The sequence below is a fragment of the Loxodonta africana genome, chromosome 10 (genome assembly GCF_030014295.1).
Source record: "Loxodonta africana isolate mLoxAfr1 chromosome 10, mLoxAfr1.hap2, whole genome shotgun sequence".
Classification (NCBI taxonomy): domain Eukaryota; kingdom Metazoa; phylum Chordata; class Mammalia; order Proboscidea; family Elephantidae; genus Loxodonta; species Loxodonta africana.
The window spans coordinates 43,700,719-43,720,278 of NC_087351.1; the positions used below are offsets into that span (position 1 = coordinate 43,700,719).

The window sequence follows — 19,560 nt, forward strand, 5'->3', positions numbered from 1 at the left end:
ACATGTGCGATTTAGTGACATTGATTACATTCTTTGAGTTGTGCAACCATTCTCACCCTCTTTTTCTGAGTTGTTTGGCCTGCTTCTTAATAGAAGGGTCCCTAGAAGAAAGTGGCCCATCTTTCCCATTTATAGGACCATACTCTTATAACTGATGTCCTGAAAAAGATAAATTATCTTACCAGCCCAAATACAAAATACAGATTTATCTCACAGTCATTCCTCAGAAGAGGGAATTGGCCTCATACAAATTTTAATAGTCTCTCATATTATTGGGTGCTATTTTGAATATAAAATATTCAAACTATAAAGTATTGTTGGGGAAGACATATTAGACTAAATTTAATGCAGTCAGTGCTGATTGGGGATACTTTCCCTTGGCAAGGTTGGTTAAAGAGAAATAATTATTTAACAGATTTACTAGTTATCCCTGGTGGCATAACCATCAATTTTCATAAAGTGAAAAAAAAAAAAAAAAGTGAAAGAGCAGTAAAAAAGAACAGTGCTATAAATTGTTATAGTGTGCATACAAGTGCACATACATTTATAGGGCAAATGATAAAACAACTATTTTAATGTTATTTGAATGGTTTTGGACAAAAGCTCAGTGACTGCATTAATATTTAGATCCAAAAGTACTGTATTTCCAATACTTCAGATGGAATAAAGGTCACGTGCTATTATTATATAAAAGATTCATCTAGCACAAATCTTGGCAGACTCAGGTATAAAGTTGTTGCCCGTAGTCTATACCTCATTGCGTCTTTCTCAACTGTCCTGGCCATTGGTTTTGGTTTTGATTCTCCCCTTATGCCATTCCTGTCCCCCTTCAGATTTGATGCACTTACTTGACTTCTAGCTCTACTGCTGGATTCTCTGCTACAGTGCTGCCTCTCTATCCACAGGTCATTACTGGCTACCTTGGTACCTCCACTCCTACACTGACTCAGTCTGTCCTGCTGGATCCTGAGAGGGAGTTGAGAAGGTTTTACCAGAAGTGGGGTTACTATGAAGCTTATGAAGCTTAAGCTCAGGGTTCTGCACTTCTCCAGGCCTCTGTGAGATGCTGGGAATTACAGAGTGTGCTAAATGGAGAATGGAAGGTTTTAGCCAGGAAAGATTTTTATGTAGTAAGTATTTGTATTGTTCAAGAGATCTCAGGGAAAGGAACTTGAATCCATAAGACTCCAGCATTTTGTGGTTATTTCTTTTCTCATTCTACCTATTTACTTTTGTACCTAGTTTTGCATTCATAATTCTATCTTCTTAGTTTTAAGGAGGGCCACCCAGATTGTATATACTTCAGGCCTCGCAAAACTTGGAACTGCTGCTGAGTTATATGAAATAAGATTCTAGATGTTTTGCTAGCACTTATTTCTCTACACAGAGTAAAACATAATTTATATGAGAAGACAAACATGAAGTAGAATCCAGGGAATCCCCAAACCGTTATAAAATCAATGCTTTTGGTGGCTCTTTTTCAGGAGTACGGGAACTTCCTGGCAGCCCAGTGTATTTCAGTGTTAGTGAGTGCTATAAAATTGGAACTCACATACGGATTTCAGTTCAGTTCAGTTCAATTCAAATCAGCAAGCCTTTTTGGAAGGCCTGCTGTATGTGATGAAGGTGCTAGGCCAGGTTCTTTTATCAAATAGTTTATATTCAATCTAAAAGAGGCATTTGAAATTAATTGACCCACAGTGAAGCATTTTTAGTTTCTGGAAACAGTATTTCTCTTTAAAGAAATAGGAATTGATTAAATGATTAAATGCCAGAGAACAACAATGATAAATTGTTGGCGTCAGTCATTTGATGTTCTCTGAAACAAAGAGTCTTGTCAGTCTGCCAGTGCCAGAAGTTTTGATGCAGAGAATATAAAATGAAAATTATTCAAATTTCATTTTTAGAGATAGTGTCATAGTTGGTGGTCATGGTGTGTCTTAGGGGTAACTATTTTCCAAACCAAGAAACTTTGTATTGAAAATGAGCTAATTTATGTTCATCATTTCTGGGAGCTCTTAAAATATATCATTGTATCTGTATCAAATACTCATATTTGAACCCTTATCCTATTGCCAGTGGGAATGAAAATGATATAGCCATTGTGAAAAATAGTGTGGCGATTCCTCAATAAAAATACAACTACTATATGACCCAGCAATTCTACTTCTAGGTAAATATACTCAAAAGACTTGAATGCAGATACTCAGATACTTGTACACCAGTGTTCATTGCAGCAGAGCCCTGGTGGTGCAGTGGATAAGTGCTCAGATGCTAACTGAAAGATTGGTGGTTTGAACCCACCAGCTGCTGTGCAGAAGAAAGATATGACAGTCTGCTTCCATAAAGATTTACCTTATGGGGCAGTTCTTCTCTGTCCTGTAGGGTCACTGTGAGTTGGAATTGACTCAACAGCAACGGGTTTGATTCATTGCAGCAGTATTCAAAATAGCCAAAAGGTGGAAACAACTTAAATGCCTATCAGGGGATGAATGGATAAGCAAAATATGATACATATATACAGTGGAATACTCCTCAGCCAATAAGAGAAGTCTTGATACATGCTGTAATGTGGGTGGAGCTTGAAGACACTATACTAAATGAAATAAGTCAATCACAAAATGACAAATATTGTATGACCTCACTTATATAAAAAGAAAGACAAGAAAAGGCGAATTATATAGAGACCAAAGTTTATTAGTGGTTACCATGGGTAGAAGGGAGGGGAAGAAGGGGGGTGTTATTGTTTATGGAGTACTGACGTTTGGTTTATGGTGATGGAAAAATTGCGTTGATTAAAGGTAAAGTTGAATTGCCAAAAGTTGTGTGATAGATATATTTACTACAACAACAACAACAACAACAAAAAGAAAAGTAGCTGCTGTGTCTGCTTATATACAACCAAACACCTCATGGGATTTGGTTCCTTGGTTTGGAGGTTTGGGGTCATGCTTTCATGGGGATATCACAGTTAATTGGCCTAATAAGGTGTTCAGTGCTTCTCTTCTACCTCCTAGTTTGTTGCATAGTGCCTGTGGTCTTAAAAGCTTGTAAGCAGCATCCAAGGCTGAACAATTGGTCTCTATTCACCTGGAGCAATAGAGGAAGAAGGAGAGTCAAGGATAGGACGAGGAAATGGAATATATGTCTACTTGCCTCCATGAACAACTGCCTCCTTTGCCCTGAGATCAGAAGAACTTGATGGTGTCTCACTACCGTTACTGATATTTTGATCAAAGATTTTATAGAAGAATTCTGACCCAGAGGGGGTAAGTGTAGAACAGAATTTCAAAATCCCCTGGAATCCAGCCTTTCTGGAGCCATGGAGGCTGGATAAGCCCCTGAAACTATTGCCCTGAGATAATCTTTAAACTTTAATCCAGAATTATCCTTGAAGTCTTCTTAAAAACCAAAGAGTAGTTCAGCTTAACTAGTAAGGAATGTCTGCCTCAATCATTGTGTTCTTTTAGGATCTATCTAAAAAAACTAAAAACAAGGCGGGGCCAAGATGGCGGACTAGGTGGACGCTACCGCGGATCCCTCTTGCAACAAAGACTCGGAAAAACAAGTGAATCAGTCACATACATAACAAACTACGAACTCTGAACAACAAACACAGATTTAGAGACGGACAACGAACAAATACAGGGAGACAGCGATTGTTTTCAGAGCCAGGAGCCAGCGTACCAGGCAGGTGACCTTCGGAGCCCGATTTGGGGCAGAGCCCAGGAGGGCAGACGGCACAGACAGGGGGCCCAGCCCTAGCCCCCGAACTCATCCCGGGAGGGAGCCCAGCCGGTTGGCGTGGGCGGAGTGGCGGCGCAGCTGGTGGGAGAAGTCCCCGGGAGGCAGTGACTGGTCTTGGAGCGGGGAGAGCAGCGTCCCAGCAGGGGAACCGTCCCGCCGGGAGTCTGGCGGGAAGCGGGTGTGGCACGACCGCGGGGACCAGCTACATTTCCCCGAATTGACCCGGGGGGGGGCCCAGTCGTTCCTGCGGGTGGCGCCCACTCAGTTCGCGCAAGTGGCGCGGTGCACCGGAGGGAGAAGTCCCCGGGAGGAAGCAACTGGTCTTAGAGTGGGGAGAGCAGCGTCCCAGTCAGGGAGCCGTCCCGCCGGGATTTCGGCGGGCGCCGGCGGGGCGTGAGCACGGGGACCAGCTACATTCCCCTGAATTGACCCCGGGGCGGTCCCAACTGGTTCGCGCGGGCCCAGCCGGTTCGCGCGGGCAGTGTGGCTTAGCAGCTGATGGAAGAAGTCCCCGGGAGGCAGAGGCTGGTCTTGGAGCGGGGAGAGCGGTGCCCCAGCCAGGACGCACAGTCGCGACTCAGGCGCAGGGACCTGCTCCGCTCTCCTGAGCTGACCCTGGGGCGGGGAGCCCACCTGGTTCGCGGGAGCGGCGCGCAACTCGGCTGGCGGGACGGGGAGTCCCTGGGAGGCAGAAACTGATTTTGGAGAGGGGAGTGCACCGTCCCAGTAGGGGAGCCTTAACCTTGGGGGTGGGGCTGACAGCGGAGGATCTGACCGTGACGCCAGCGGGCCAGACCACCCGGGGGGCAATCTCCACACAGCCAGTACATATAGGTGACGCGCCCCGTGGAAATCTCAGATATAAGAGTCATTCCAAGTAAGACAAACAACTCTGGCTATATTCTGAGGGACTACACTCCTAGCTCTCTGATCCCTCCCCCACCCTCCCCAGGCGGCTCCATTAACATCCGAATAGCCTGAACCAGAGGGAGAACTCTGATAGGGATCTGACTGCATTTTTTTTTAGCGGATTTTCTGGAAAAACTAGTTTCCCAGTGATGGCTCGGAGACAGCAGTCCATATCAAACCACATAAGGAAGCAGACCATGACAGCTTCTCCAACCCCCCAAACAAAAGAATCAAAATCTTTCCCAAATGAAGATACAATCCTGGAATTATCAGGTACAAAATATAAAAAACTAATTTACAGAATGCTTAAAGACATCACAAATGAAATTAGGCTAACTGCAGAAAAAGCCAAGGAACACACTCATAAAACTGTTGAAGAACTCAAAAAGATTATTCAAGAACATAGTGGAAAAATTAATAAGTTGCAAGAATCCATAGAGAGACAGCATGTAGAAATCCAAAAGATTAACAATAAAATTACAGAATTAGACAACGCAATAGGAAGTCAGAGGAGCAGACTCGAGCAATAAGAATGTAGACTGGGACTTCTGGAGGACCAGGGAATCAACACCAACATAGCTGAAAAAAAATCAGATAAAAGAATTAAGAAAAATGAAGAAACCCTAAGAATCATGTGGGACTCTATCAAGAAGGATAACTTGCGAGTGATTGGAGTCCCAGAACAGGGAGGGGGGACAGAAAACACAGAGAAAATAGTTGAAGAACTCCTGACACAAAACTTCCCTGACATCATGAAAGACGAAAGGATATCTATCCAAGATGCTTATCGAACCCCATTTAAGATTGATCCAAAAAGAAAAATACCAAGACATATTATCATCAAACTTGCCAAAACCAAAGACAAACAGAAAATTTTAAAAGCAGCCAGGGAGAAAAGAAAGGTTTCCTTCACAGGAGAATCAATAAGAATAAGTTCAGACTACTCAGCAGAAACCATGCAGGCAAGAAGGGAATGGGACAACGTATACAGAGCACTGAAGGAGAAAAACTGCCAACCAAGAATCATATATCCAGCAAAACTCTCTGAAATATGAAGGAGAAATTAAGATATTTACAGATAAACACAAGTTTAGAGAATTTGCAAAAAACAAACCAAGGCTACAAGAAATGCTAAAGGAGATTGTTTGGTCAGATGACCAATAATATCAGGTACCAGCACAATACAAGGTCACAAAACAGAACGTCCTGATATCAACTCAAATAGGGAAAGCACAAAAACAAACAAATTAAGATTACTTCTAAAAAATAAATAAATAAACAAAATAATACACAAAACAGGGAATCATGGAAATCAATAGATAAAAGACCACAATAATCAAAAAGAGGGACTAAATATAGGAGGCATTGAACTGCCAGATGGAGAGTGATACAAGGCGATATAGAACGATACAAGTTAGGTTTTTACTTAGAAAAATAGGGGTAAATAATAAGGTAACCACAAAAAGGAATATCAACTCCATAACTCAAGAAAAAAGTCAAGAAAAACGTAACGACTCAACTAACATAAAGTTAAACATTATGAAAATGAGGATCTCACAATCTACTAAGAAAAACGTCTCAGCACAAAAAAGCATGTGGAAAAATGAAATGGCCAACAACACACATGAAAAGGCATCAAAATGACAGCACTAAAAACTTATTTATCTATAATTATGCTGAATGTAAATGGACTAAATGCACCAATAAAGAGACAGAGAGTCACGGACTGGATAAAGAAACACGATCCATCTATATGCTGCCTACAAGAGACACACCTTAGACTTAGAGACACAAACAAACTAAAACTCAAAGGATGGAAAAAAATATGTCAAGCAAACAATAAGCAAAAAAGAAGAGGAGTAGCAATATTAATTTCTGACAAAATAGACTTTAAACTTAAATCCACCACAAAGGATAAAGAAGGACACTATATAATGATAAAAGGGACAATTGATCAGGAAGACATAACCATATTAAATATTTACGCACCCAGTGACAGGGCTGCAAGATACATAAATCAAATTTTAACAATTGAAAAGTGAGATAGACACCTCCACATTTATAGTAGGAGACTTCAACACACCACTTTCGGAGAAGGACAGGACATCCAGTAAGAAGCTCAATAGAGACACGGAAGACCTACTTACAACAATCAACCAACTTGACCTCATTGACTTATACAGAACTCTCCACCCAACTGCTGCAAAATATACTTTTTTTTCTAGTGCATATGGAACATTCTCTAGAATAGACCACATATTAGGTCATAAAACAAATCTTTGCAGAGTCCAAAACAAGGAAATATTACAAAGCATCTTCTCAGACCACAAGGCCATAACAGTGGAAATCAATAACAGAAAAATCAGGGAAAAGAAATCAGATACTTGGAAACTGAACAATACTCTGCTGAAAAAAGACTGGGTTATAGAAGACATTAAGGAGGGAGTAAAGAAATTCATAGACTACAACGAGAATGAAAACACTTCCTATCAAAACCTCTGGGACACAGCAAAAGCAGTGCTCAGAGGCCAATTTATATCGATAAATGCACACATACAAAAAGAAGAAAGAGCCAAAATCAGAGAACTGTCCCGACAACTTGAACAAATAGAAAGTGAGCAACAAAAGAACCCATCAGGCACCAGAAGAAAACAAATAATAAAAATTAGAGCTGAACTAAATGAATTAGAGAACAGAAAAACAATTGAAAGAATTAACAAAGCCAAAAGCTGGTTCTTTGAAAAAATTAACAAAATTGATAAACCATTGGCTAGACTGACTAAAGAAAAACAGGAAAGGAAACAAATAACCCGAATAAGAAACGAGAAGGACCACATCACAACAGAGCCAAATGAAATTAAAAGAATCATTTCAGATTACTATGAAAAATTGTACTCTTAACAAATTTGAAAACCTGGAAGAAATGGATAAATTCTTGGAAAAACACTACCTACCTAAACTAACACATTCAGAAGTAGAACAACTAAATAGACCCGTAACAAAAAAAGAGATTGAAACAGTAATCAAAAAACTTCCAACAAAAAAAAGTCCTGGCCCGGACGGCTTCACTGCAGAGTTCTACCAAACCTTCAGAGAAGACTTAACACCACTACTACTGAAGGTATTTCAAAGCATAGAAAAAGACGGAATACTACCCAACTCATTCTATGAAGCTACCATCTCCCTGATACCAAAACCAGGTAAAGACATTACAAAAAAAGAAAATTATAGACCTATATCCCTCATGAACATAGATGCAAAAATCCTCAACAAAATTCTAGCCAATAGAATCCAACAACACATCAAAAAAATAATTCACCCTGATCAAGTGGGATTTATACCAGGTATGCAAGGCTGGTTTAATATCAGAAAAACCATTAATGTAATCCATCACATAAATAAAACAAAAGACAAAAACCACATGATCTTATCAATTGATGCAGAAAAGGCATTTGACAAAGTCCAACACCCATCCATGATAAAAACTCTTACCAAAATAGGAATTGAAGGAAAATTCCTCAACATAATAAAGGGCATCTATGCAAAGCCAACAGCCAATATCACTCTAAATGGAGAGAACCTGAAAGCATTTTCCTTGAGAACGGGAACCAGACAAGGATGCCCTTTATCACCGCTGTTATTCAACATCGTACTTGAAGTCCTAGCCAGAGCAATTAGGCTAGACAAAGAAATAAAGGGTATCCGGATTGGCAAGGAGGAAGTAAAGCTATCACTATTTGCAGATGACATGATCGTACACACGGAAAACCCTAAGGAATCCTCCAGAAAACTACTGAAACTAATAGAAGAGTTTGGCAGAGTCTCAGGTTATAAAATCAACACAGAAAAATCACTTGGATTCCTCTACATCAACAAAAAGAACACCGAAGAGGAAATAACCAAATCAATACCATTCACAGTAGCCCCCAAGAAGATAAAATACTTAGGAATAAATCTTATCAAGGATGTAAAAGACCTATACAAAGAAAACTACAAAGCTCTACTACAAGAAATTCAAAAGGACATACTTAAGTGGAAAAACATACCCTGCTCATGGATAGGAAGACTTAACATAGTAAAAATGTCTATTCTACCAAAAGCCATCTATACATATAACGCACTTCCGATCCAAGTTCCAATGTCATATTTTAAGGGGATAGAGAAACAAATCACCAATTTCATATGGAAGGGAAAGAAGCCCTGGATAAGCAAAGCATTACTGAAAGAGAAGAAGAAAGTGGGAGGCCTCACTCTACCTGATTTCAGAACCTATTATACAGCTACAGTAGTCAAAACAGCCTGGTACTGGTACAACAACAGGCACATAGACCAATGGAACAGAATTGAGAACCCAGACATAGATCCATCCATGTATGAGCAGCTGATATTTGACAAAGGCCCAGTGTCAGTTAATTGGGGAAAAGATAGTCTTTTTAACAAATGGTGCTGGCATAACTGGATATCCATTTGCAAAAGAATGAAACAGGACCCATACCTCACACCATGCACAAAAACTAACTCCAAGTGGATCAAAGACCTAAACATAAAGACTAAAACGATAAAGATCATGGAAGAAAAAATAGGGACAACCCTAGGAGCCGTAATACAGGGCATAAACAGAATACAAAACATTACCAAAAATGACGAAGAGAAACCAGATAACTGGGAGCTCCTAAAAATCAAACACCTATGCTCATCGAAAGACTTCACCAAAAGAGGAAAAAGACCACCTACAGACTGGGAAAGAATATTCAGCTATGACATCTCAGACCAGCGCCTGATCTCTAAAATCTACATGATTCTGTCAAAACTCAACCACAAAAAGACAAACAACCCAATCAAGAAGTGGGGAAAGGATATGAACACACATTTCACTAAAGAAGATATTCAGGCAGCCAACAGATACATGAGAAAATGCTCCAGATCATTAGCCATTAGAGAAATGAGCAGGTTAAAACTACGATGAGATTCCATCTCACACCAACTAGACTGGCATTAATCCAAAAAACACAAAATAATAAATGTTGGAGAGGCTGCGGAGAGATTGGAACTCTCATACACTGCTGGTGGGAATGTAAAATGGTACAACCACTTTGGAAATCCATCTGGCGTTATCTTAAACAGTTAGAAATAGAACTACCATACAACCCAGAAATCCCACTCCTCGGAATATACCCTAGAGATACAAGAGCCTTCACACAAACAGATATATTCACACCCATGTTTATTGCAGCTCTGTTTACAATAGCAAAAAGCTGGAAGCAACCAAGGTGTCCATCAATGGATGAATGGGTAAATAAATTGTGGTATATTCACACAATGGAATACTACGCATCGATAAAGAACAGTGACGAATCTGTGAAACATTTCATAACATGGAGGAATCTGGAAGGCATTATGCTGAGCGAAATGAGTCAGAGGCAAAAGGACAAATATTGTATAAGACCACTATTATAAGATCTTGAGAAATAGAAAAAACTGAGAAGAACACATACTTGTGTGGTTACGAAGGGGGGAGGGAGGGAGGGAGGGAGAGAGTTTTTTATTGATCAACCAGTAGATAAGAACTGCTTTGGGTGAAGGGAAAGACAACACTCAATACAAGGAAGGTCAGCCCAATTGGACTGGACTAAAAGCAAAGAGGTTTCCGGGATAAAATGAATGCTTCAAAGGTCAGCGGAGCAGGGGCTGGGGTCTGGGGAACATGGTTTGAGGGGACTTCTAAGTCAATTGGCAAAATAATTCTATTATGAAAACATTCTGCATCCCACTTTGAAATGTGGCATCTGGGGTCCTAAATGCTGACAAGCGGCCACCTAAGATACATCAATTGGTCTCAACCCACCAAGGCCACACGACAACTAGGAGCCCAAGAGACAGAAAGGGCCACATGAACCAGAGACCTACATCATTCTGAGACCAGAAGAACTAGTTGGTGCCCGGCCACAATCAGTGACTGCCCTGTCAGGGAGCACAACAGAGAACTCCTGAGGGAGCAGGAGATCAGTGGGATACAGACCCCAAATTCTCATAAAAAGACCATACTTAATGGTCTGACTGCGACTAGAGGAATCCCGGCGGCCATGGTCCCCAGACCTTCTGTTGGCACAGGACAGGAACCATCTCCGAAGACAACTCATCAGACATGAAAGGGACTGGTCAGCGGGTGGGAGAGAGATGCTGATGAAGAGTGAGCTAATTAAATCAGGTGGACACTGGAGAGTGTGTTGGCAACTCTTGACTGGAGGGGGGATGGGAAGATAGAGAGGGAGGGAATACGGCAAAATTGGCACGAAACGAGAGACTGAAAGGGTGACTCAATAGGGGGAGAGCAAGTGGGAGAAGGGAGTAAGATGTATGTAAACTTACATGTGACAGACTGACTGGAATTGTAAATGTTCACTTGAAGCTTAATAAAAGTTAATTAAAAAAAAAAACCAAAAACTAAAAACAAACAAAAAAAAACCACCAAAACCCAGTGCCATGGAGTACTATCTAGATGGGATCAAATTGACAACAGCAACTTGAAAGATTAGATAGGAACTTTTTTTTTTTTTTTTAGTGGGCAGTGAGTTTCTGTTAATGGGGGAGGAACAACTCAGAAAAGGAGGGTGAGAATGGCTACACAATTTGAAGAATGTAATAAATGTCACTGAATTGTACATGTAGAAATTGTTTAATTGGTGTATATTTTGCTGTGTATATTCTTAACAAGAACAGCAATAAAAGAAATTCTAAGAAAAAAATGCTCGTGATTGCAAAGTATAAACCAGCTGCTGTCAACTCAGTTCTGACTCATGGCAACCCCATGTGTATAAGAATAGAGCTGTGCTCCATAGAATTTTCAATCGCTGATTTTTTGGAATTAGATTGCCAGGCCTTTCTTCTGAGGTCCTTCTGGGTGGACTCAAACCTTCAACTTATTGGTTAGCAGCCCAGCTTGTTAACCATTTCCTCTACATAGGGACTCCCTTGAGAAGCGTAGAACTCCTAAAAGACAAATAAATACATAATTTTAGGTACTGATAAATGTTTTGAAGAAAAATAAAGTCAAGGAAGGACAGAGATTGACATTGGTGGGGGTACTGTTTTAGAAAGGAATTTCTTTGCTCTTCCTTGAATGTGCCAAACATATCTCCATCTTAGGGCCTTTGCATTTGCCATTGCTTCTGCCACGAATGCTTTCCTTCACGTGATATCTGCATCAGCGTTTTCTCACTTCATTCAGGTCTTGGACTACCCTGTCGAAAGCAGCACCTTCCACACTCCCTGTTCCATCTCCGTGCTCTACAGATAACCTTCTCTGTCTGACCTTAGTAGCCAAAGAGATGCAAAGACATTTTTTGATAAATCGTTTGCTGTCTGAACTCTCACTACTTGCTATGTGAAATTCAGGAATGAAGAGATTTGGAAAACATCTCTTGTTATTTGATCTGCTTGTCTAAATCAGGAACCAAATAATTTTGTATAATAAGTGATATTTGTAGTTTTCTTCATAGTACTTATTACCCTCTGATTTGTTTGTCTGCCTGTCTCATTCTCTAAAATGCAAGTTTCATGGTGATTGGGACTTTGTTTTGCTCACTGCTCTATCACCATCACCTGGAACAGTGCCTGGCACATAATCGATTCTCAGTAAATATGTGTTGAATACATGTGTTAACACATGAATGAATCTATTTGGCCAAATATCATTTAAACTTTATTTTAAAAGCATATGATCATATGGGAAAAAATTTTATTACACATTATTAAGTTTCAAGAAGCAGGATATGGAATTGTATACACACTATGGTTTCCATTTAGATAAAAAAAATCCCAAAACATGCACGTGTTCATTTATTTATTTATTCCTTGAAAGAAAATTTATAAAGCACCTGCTGTGTACCCTTTCTGTGCTAGGCGTTCTGTCTCAGCTTACAGTGTTTTGGGAAGACGTATGAAACAAGAGTAAATGGATGCTACCCTCTTCCTCACTCACTGTCTAGCCATTGATCTTTTTTCAGTTTCTCAAACTTACAAAGCTCTTTCCTTTGTGAGTTTATTTCACTGTCTCCACTATGCTTCTTGTATTAAGCTGGTAATTTTATACTTATTTGGATAATTATCAGTTTAATATCTGTCTCCCTCTATATTGTAAGTTCTGTAAGGGCAAAGACCATGATGCCACTTAATTATGAAGCCTAGCACAGTGCCCAACATCTATAGGTACTGAAACATTTATTGATGAATGAATGAGTGAGTATTTAGAAGAAGACCTAAGAGAAACACCATAGTGATCTAAGGGGAGTTAGGGGAGGTTTCATGAGGAAGTGGATTCCCTGAGTGGTGCGAACAGTTAATGCAGTTGGTGCTTGGCTGCTAACAGAAAGGTTAGAGTCCACCCAGAGGCACCTTGGAAGAAAGGCCTGGCAATCTACATAAGAAAAATCAACCATTGAAAAGCCTATGGAACACAGTTGTCCTCTGACACACGTGGGGTTGTCATGAATTAGAAACAACTTGACAGCAACTGGTTTGGTCTTGAGGAAGTGAAATTTAAGCTACCATCTGAAGAATGAAGAGGCGTTAGCCAGTGAAGAAGAGAGCAGGTAGAGTGTTAGGAGCTTAAACTTGGGCTTTATCCTAAAAGCAACAGAAGAGTTTTAAACAAAAATGTGGCAAAATCGGACTTCATTTCTGAAGGACCATTTTTCAGTGGTATTACGAACAGACTGAATGGGGCAATGCTGGAGCAGAGATACTGGTTGGGAGGCTTTAGTAATAGAACCCAACTCTACTGGGTTCTTGGCCAATGGGAAACAGAGAAGTGGATTCATCTGAAGGATTTTTAGAAGACAGATTGGCTGAGTGGGTTCAGAGGTGAGGGAAAGCATGATTTCAAGCTTTTGCCCTATGCAGCTGAGAGAATCCTGGGTCCATTCACCAAGAATGGGAACTCAGAGGGAAGACGTATCTGAGGGGAAATACATAACAATTTTAATTAATTTAAAAAATTGTATTAAGGTTTGCCGTTGGAAATGCTGTGGCACAAAATTCAAGGGACGAAAACCTTATATCTTCTTAGGCAAATGCGTGCTCAGTGAAAACAAATGATTGGTTCTAAATAAAAGTCCTTTGTGAAATAATTCACCATTAGTGGGGAGTGGGGGATGTATTTGGAAATTTGACCTTATCATTCAAAGAAGTCTGCTGTAGGCAGGGACTGTCTCTTGTTCATTCATGTATCCTTAGGCCTTAGCACAATTCCTTGCACCTAACTAGCTATTTTAACTTTGTTATTAACACGTTTATTTTTATTTCCTTTGCTATTTATTGCAGTTGTTATACAATGATGCTATTTTTGTCATCTTGGTTTTCAGGTAGACTGGGGTCAACTGGACTATTTAGTTGTTGATATGCCACCAGGAACTGGAGATGTGCAGTTATCAGTCTCACAGAATATTCCCATTTCAGGTAAATCTTCAAAGTTTACAGTAATTTGTACTTTCTTTGATATTTTGCAGTTGCCATACAGAAAAGCAAACAAATGCTCTGAGAGGCAAACATCTTTATGTCTTAAAAAATATAATCATATATAAATTGTGCTAACAGCTATATCATAAAGCCATCCGTTAGTGGTCAGAAGCATAAAGTGAATCTTTCAAAGAATTATCAGAATAAGTATATTTACAGAAATACAGAGATACGTTGTGTTACGAATTGATTGGATTGTGTCTCCCCAAAATATTGGTTTGTAAATCCTAACCCCTATACCCGTGGATATAATCCCATTTGGAAATGGAACTTCTTTGTTATGTTAATGAGGCAGTGTCAGGGTAGAGTATGTTTTAAGTCAATCACTCTTGAGATATAGAAAGAACAGATTAGGCACAGAGACAGGGAAGCAGGAATGGGGAAGATAGATGCCACTCCACATGAAGATCTCCAAGGAACTGAGGCCCTTCCCTCAGAGCTGACAGAGACAGGCTTACCCTAGAGCCAATGCCCTGAATTTGGACTCCTAGTCTCCTAAAATGTGAGAAAATAAATTTCTGTTTGTTAAAGCCACCCACTTGTGGAATTTCTGTTATAGCAGCATTAAGAGACTAAGACACTTTGAAAAAAGGTGATGGAAATAATTTGAGTTCTAGAAAAGCAGTACGACTTAAAAATTATTTAGGTAGAACATGGCTGTTTTTCTCACTGCTATCCAGCACTTGCAGCACCATGCCTGGCATATGGTCCAAGCCCAATTGCTATCACGTCAATTCTGACTCATAGCGACCCTATAGAACAGAGTAGAACTGCCTCATAGTGTTTCCTATGAGGGTGTAAATCTTTACGGAAGGAGACTGTCACATCTTTTTCCCACGGAGTGGCCGATGGGTTCAAACCGCCAACCTTTTGGTTAGCGGCCTGACCGCTTAACCACAGCACCATCGGGGCTCCTTGACACATGTAGGTACTTGATTTTTACTGTATAAATACTGATTGAGAGTAAATATTAGAAAAATTTGTCTTTTTGGTAAGTACAACTATGAGACGTTTTAATATTCTGCTAGTTATTTAATGTTAAATTTAAGATAGCAATAAATGTTAATAGTTTACATCAAAGTACACAATACTTCAATGTGATATTGGATGTGGAATTTAAATATCAGTTGGGAGCTTTTATGTTGAGTATATTTCCAAGGATTTTCCTAGAATCTACTGGAGTAATAATGGAATTTTTAAGTATCTTTGCAAATCAGATATCTATTATCAAAAAGTTTAGAATCTGCGTTTTTTTATATAAGATATTCATGTTGTTTGGAAATATCAATATACCCTCATTTATATGAATATTTTTGATGTTTTAATATATACGTAACCTTAATGGAATCCGTGACTCTTTCTTTGGTGAGGCAGGCTGTAAAGCGGATGATGGGAGTAAAGTGGCACAGGAAAATAATTCAGCATTTCTGTAATCGGAAAAGGGCACCGGTGGCACAGTAGTTAAGCATTTGGCTGCTAACCAAAAGGTCGGCGGTTCATATCCACTAGCTGTTCCTTGGATACCCTGTGGGGCAGTTCTACTCTGTCCTGTAGGGTGGCTGTGAGTCAGAATAGACTTGAAGACAGTGGGTTTGGTTTTGGTTTTCTGTAATCAGAACCCCGGTGGCATAGTAGTTAAGTGCTATGGCTGCTAACCAAAGGGTCGGCTGTTTGAATCTGCCAGGTGCTCCTTGGAAACTCTGTGGGGCAGTTCTACTCTGTCCTATAGGGTCGCTATGAGTCGGAATCGACTCGACAGCACTGGGTTTGGTTTTTTTTGGGTTTTTCTGTAATCAGGGTTAACATAGCTTACTTTTTTTAAAAAGTAGTTTCAGAATATTTCTAAATTTTAAGGATACTCATTAAATGCTTATTGAATAAAATGCATTCCTGGCACCTTGAAATGCCTACTGTAGACCCCTAAAATGCTTGTATCGGTCATACAGATAATACATAGATAAAATTGGACTAAGTTATCATTAATGCCCTGAGTAGTGACTTGATACCTGTCTTAGTTATCTAGTGCTATTTTAACAGAAATACCACAAATGGGTAGCTTTAACAAAAGAAATTTATTTTCTCACAGTTTAGGAGGCTAGAAGTCTGAATTCAGGGTGCCAGCTCCACCGGATGGCTTTATCTCTGTCGGCTCTGGAGGAAGGTCCTTCTCTCTTCTGAGCTTCTGCTCCTGAGCGATCTTCATGTGGCTTGGCATGGTTTTTCGCCCATCTCTAACTCCCTGGGCTGTTTAATCTCTTATATATCTCAAAAGAGATTGACTCAAGATACATTCTACACTAATCCTCCCTCATTAGCATAACAAAGACAACCCATTCCCAAATGGGATTATAACCACAGGCATAGAGGTTATGATTTACAACATATTTTAGGGGGACACAATTCAATCCATAACAGAACCTTGAAAAAGTTTAATTTACTTCTCACACAGATAAACTGATGTCCCTAGCAATTTACTTTTGTTTACTTCGATAACAGGCCCCCTGTTTGGACATGATTTATGGTTAAATCACCCAATTTTAATTTATTAAAAATAGCAGCATGCAGATTAGACTAAAAATTGCTTCCTTTTGAAGATTTCTTCCTTATATCCTAAAACATAGCTAGTATATTTCTTTATTCTTTTCCTCAGCTGAAGAGTTACAGGCAATTAATATTACATAAGAATAAGAAACAGTATTTTTCACATACATACATTTTAAGAGACTAATGAGGAAAATATACTTTAAAGTACTGCATTAAACAAAAATCTAAAATTGATTATATGCTTTATTAATAAAATTTTAAATCAACAAATATTTATCCATATACAAGGTAGATGCTTTCGAAAACACACAAACTTAGTTATTTCAGTTATTTCTGTGGAATTAAAATTGTTTATCAGTATTTTTTAAATTCTCTATAGTGAACAAGTATATTTTTGTAATTAAATTTTTTTTTTTTTAGAAAGCACTAATCTTTTAAGGACGATATATTTCTATATACAGTGGTACCACAGTGATTGCCTCTTAGTAATAAACTGCCATTTAATGAGAGTTTTCTTACGTTTATTTTTATATTTGATCTTCAGTGGTGTTATTTTATCCCTGTTTTCTTGAATTTCAGAAAGGTAAAGTAACTCTCCAAAGGTCCCGTAGTTAAAGTGGCTTATAGCTAAGGTTCACATTGGTTCTGATTGAGTTTATATCTCGTGCTCTTAACCTCTACATCAAGCCACCTTAATGCAAAACCTAACAATGTTTGATTCATTGATTCTAAGTTCAGTCCTAGTATATCCACACTCATTTCAGTTGGAATTATTCTAATCTGGGTGGTACCCAATAAAACATAAATGTGTCTATGAATATCCCTAAACCAGTATACCCCTATGTGATGTCATATTTATGAGTATCTAATCAGTGGTTTGTACTGGTGTTTGCTCCATCTAGAAACCTACTTTTATTTGAGTTCTGAGAGACTACTTTGGGCGTCTTTAACTCACTCATTCCAGGAAAGGACTGGAGGCAGTCTAGAAGCAGTCTCCTTTGGACTTTAGAACAGGTATAAAGCCCCAGTGGATTCTTGGAAAGACCAGTATAGATCTTTGGGCTGATCCACACTGGTCTTGGACATTTGTCTAGTTTCCAGTCTCTCAGTATAGAATTGTAGCTGTCGGTTTAGTACAGTCATACTCTGGGTTTATTATGTTGATATTAAAATTGATAACAATGAAAATATCCCAAAATGTATCTTCTAGATTTTCTATAGTGAACATATATTTATTTTATAATCAGAAAAAAATAGAAACAATGTTTATAATTAGAAAAAAAATAAAAGTTGTTTAAAAATAAGGTATTAATTCATAGACTATAGGAAAATGCCAAATAGTCTTAGGCATACTTATATTCAGGTTTCAGAATGTATCATTCAATTATCTACTTATACGTATAATCAGTCTGTTCTGAGTACCTTATATATGCCCGGCATTATGTTAGGAATTGGAATACGTGGTCCCTGTCCTTAAGAAGACCAGTGTCTGCTAAAAGGAACAGACATGTAAACAATAGAGAGAGGTATTAAGTTCCTATTAAGATATATGTATTGGCTGTTGAGGGGCATAAAGGAAAGAGTTGTAAGTTTTACATGCAGGGTCAGGAGATACGTTAGGAAGGAATTCACCGTTAAGCTGTGTCTTGAAAGAATTGTTTTCCATGTAGATGAGATGAGGAAGCATCTTCCAGGCAGAGGGAACAACATGAGCAAAGGTACAAAGTGGGCAATACCCTCACGTCTTTTGGACACAGCATCTGGCTGAAGTGAAAAGGGTGACATTTTGTTTGACTGGGGTTGTGTAGCTATGGGTGAAAATAGAGAGGTAGATAGAGGTCCAGGCATGGCCATCTCATTGTGTCAGAAACCCAAAAACCAAACCTGTTGCCATGAAGTTGATTCTGACTCATAGCAACCCTATAGGACAGGGTAGAACTGCCCCCTGCATAGGGTTTCCAAGGAGCCCCTGGTGGATTCAAACTGCTGACCTTTTGGTTAGCAACTATAGCTCTTAACCACTGCACCACCAGGGTTTCCCATTGTGTCATGCTTCACCTAAATACCTCGTTTCATCCATGTTATTGAGAAAAGGATGTTTGTCCTGTGGATATTAAAAACAAGCCAAAACAAACCCCTCAAAAAAAGCTATGAAAATAATAGCTTTCTAGGTTTAATTCTTTAGTAACTTTCTATTCCTCTTTCTTGAGAGGATATCTGATGTTTGTTTTGATTCTGGAGAATCCAGATAAATGTCTGAGAGGAATCCTTTTAAGTTTCTGCTTGTCGCATATGTCTCTAAAAAGCAGACCGTGACACAAAGAATGAGAGTAGCAGTTATTTCTGGGACTATGGGACTGTGTTATTGGGTACTACCTGGTTACCAAACGGCTACTGTTCACCTGGCAGAAAATGCTCCTTTGATGATCATATATTAGTAAAAGTATCCTACCAAGAAGGGGGTGTGTGTGTGGGGGGGGGTGTGTGTGGGTGTGTGTGTGTGGAAGGGGAAGGTGTATGATTGTGTCTCTGTACGTGTGTGTGTTTGTTAAGACTTAATTCCTGATTGCAACTCATATCCAAGCAGATCCTAAAAGTGAGTGAGCTCCCAGGATTTAGAGGGAAGGGTACTGAATAAAGAATTGCTGGCCTGGCTGAGTCATGGCTTTCATCAGTTTATATAATCTTGAACAGCTTGTCAGAATCATGTCTGCCCTTGAAGCCCTAACTAAATGATCTCTTCTGTAATTATGCACTTAATTTTCCCTTCTTTTCTATTATCACTGACTTTAGAACTTTTTTAAGACTTTTAGAACATAAGATACTGTTTATGTTCTATTTGTA

General features: G+C 39.2%; 1 protein-coding gene across 6 annotated transcripts in view; it reads left to right on the top strand.

Annotated features, from left to right (window-relative positions):
• The window catches only part of NUBPL (NUBP iron-sulfur cluster assembly factor, mitochondrial), a 245,809-nt gene that overhangs the window by 169,949 nt on the left and 56,300 nt on the right, over nt 1-19,560 (top strand). For all 6 annotated transcript variants that reach the window (XM_003408450.4, XM_023546096.2, XM_023546098.2 and 3 more), the window contains one exon: nt 14,019-14,112. In XM_003408450.4, coding sequence (XP_003408498.1) covers nt 14,019-14,112 — 94 coding nt within the window. The remainder of the gene's footprint in view (nt 1-14,018; nt 14,113-19,560) is intronic.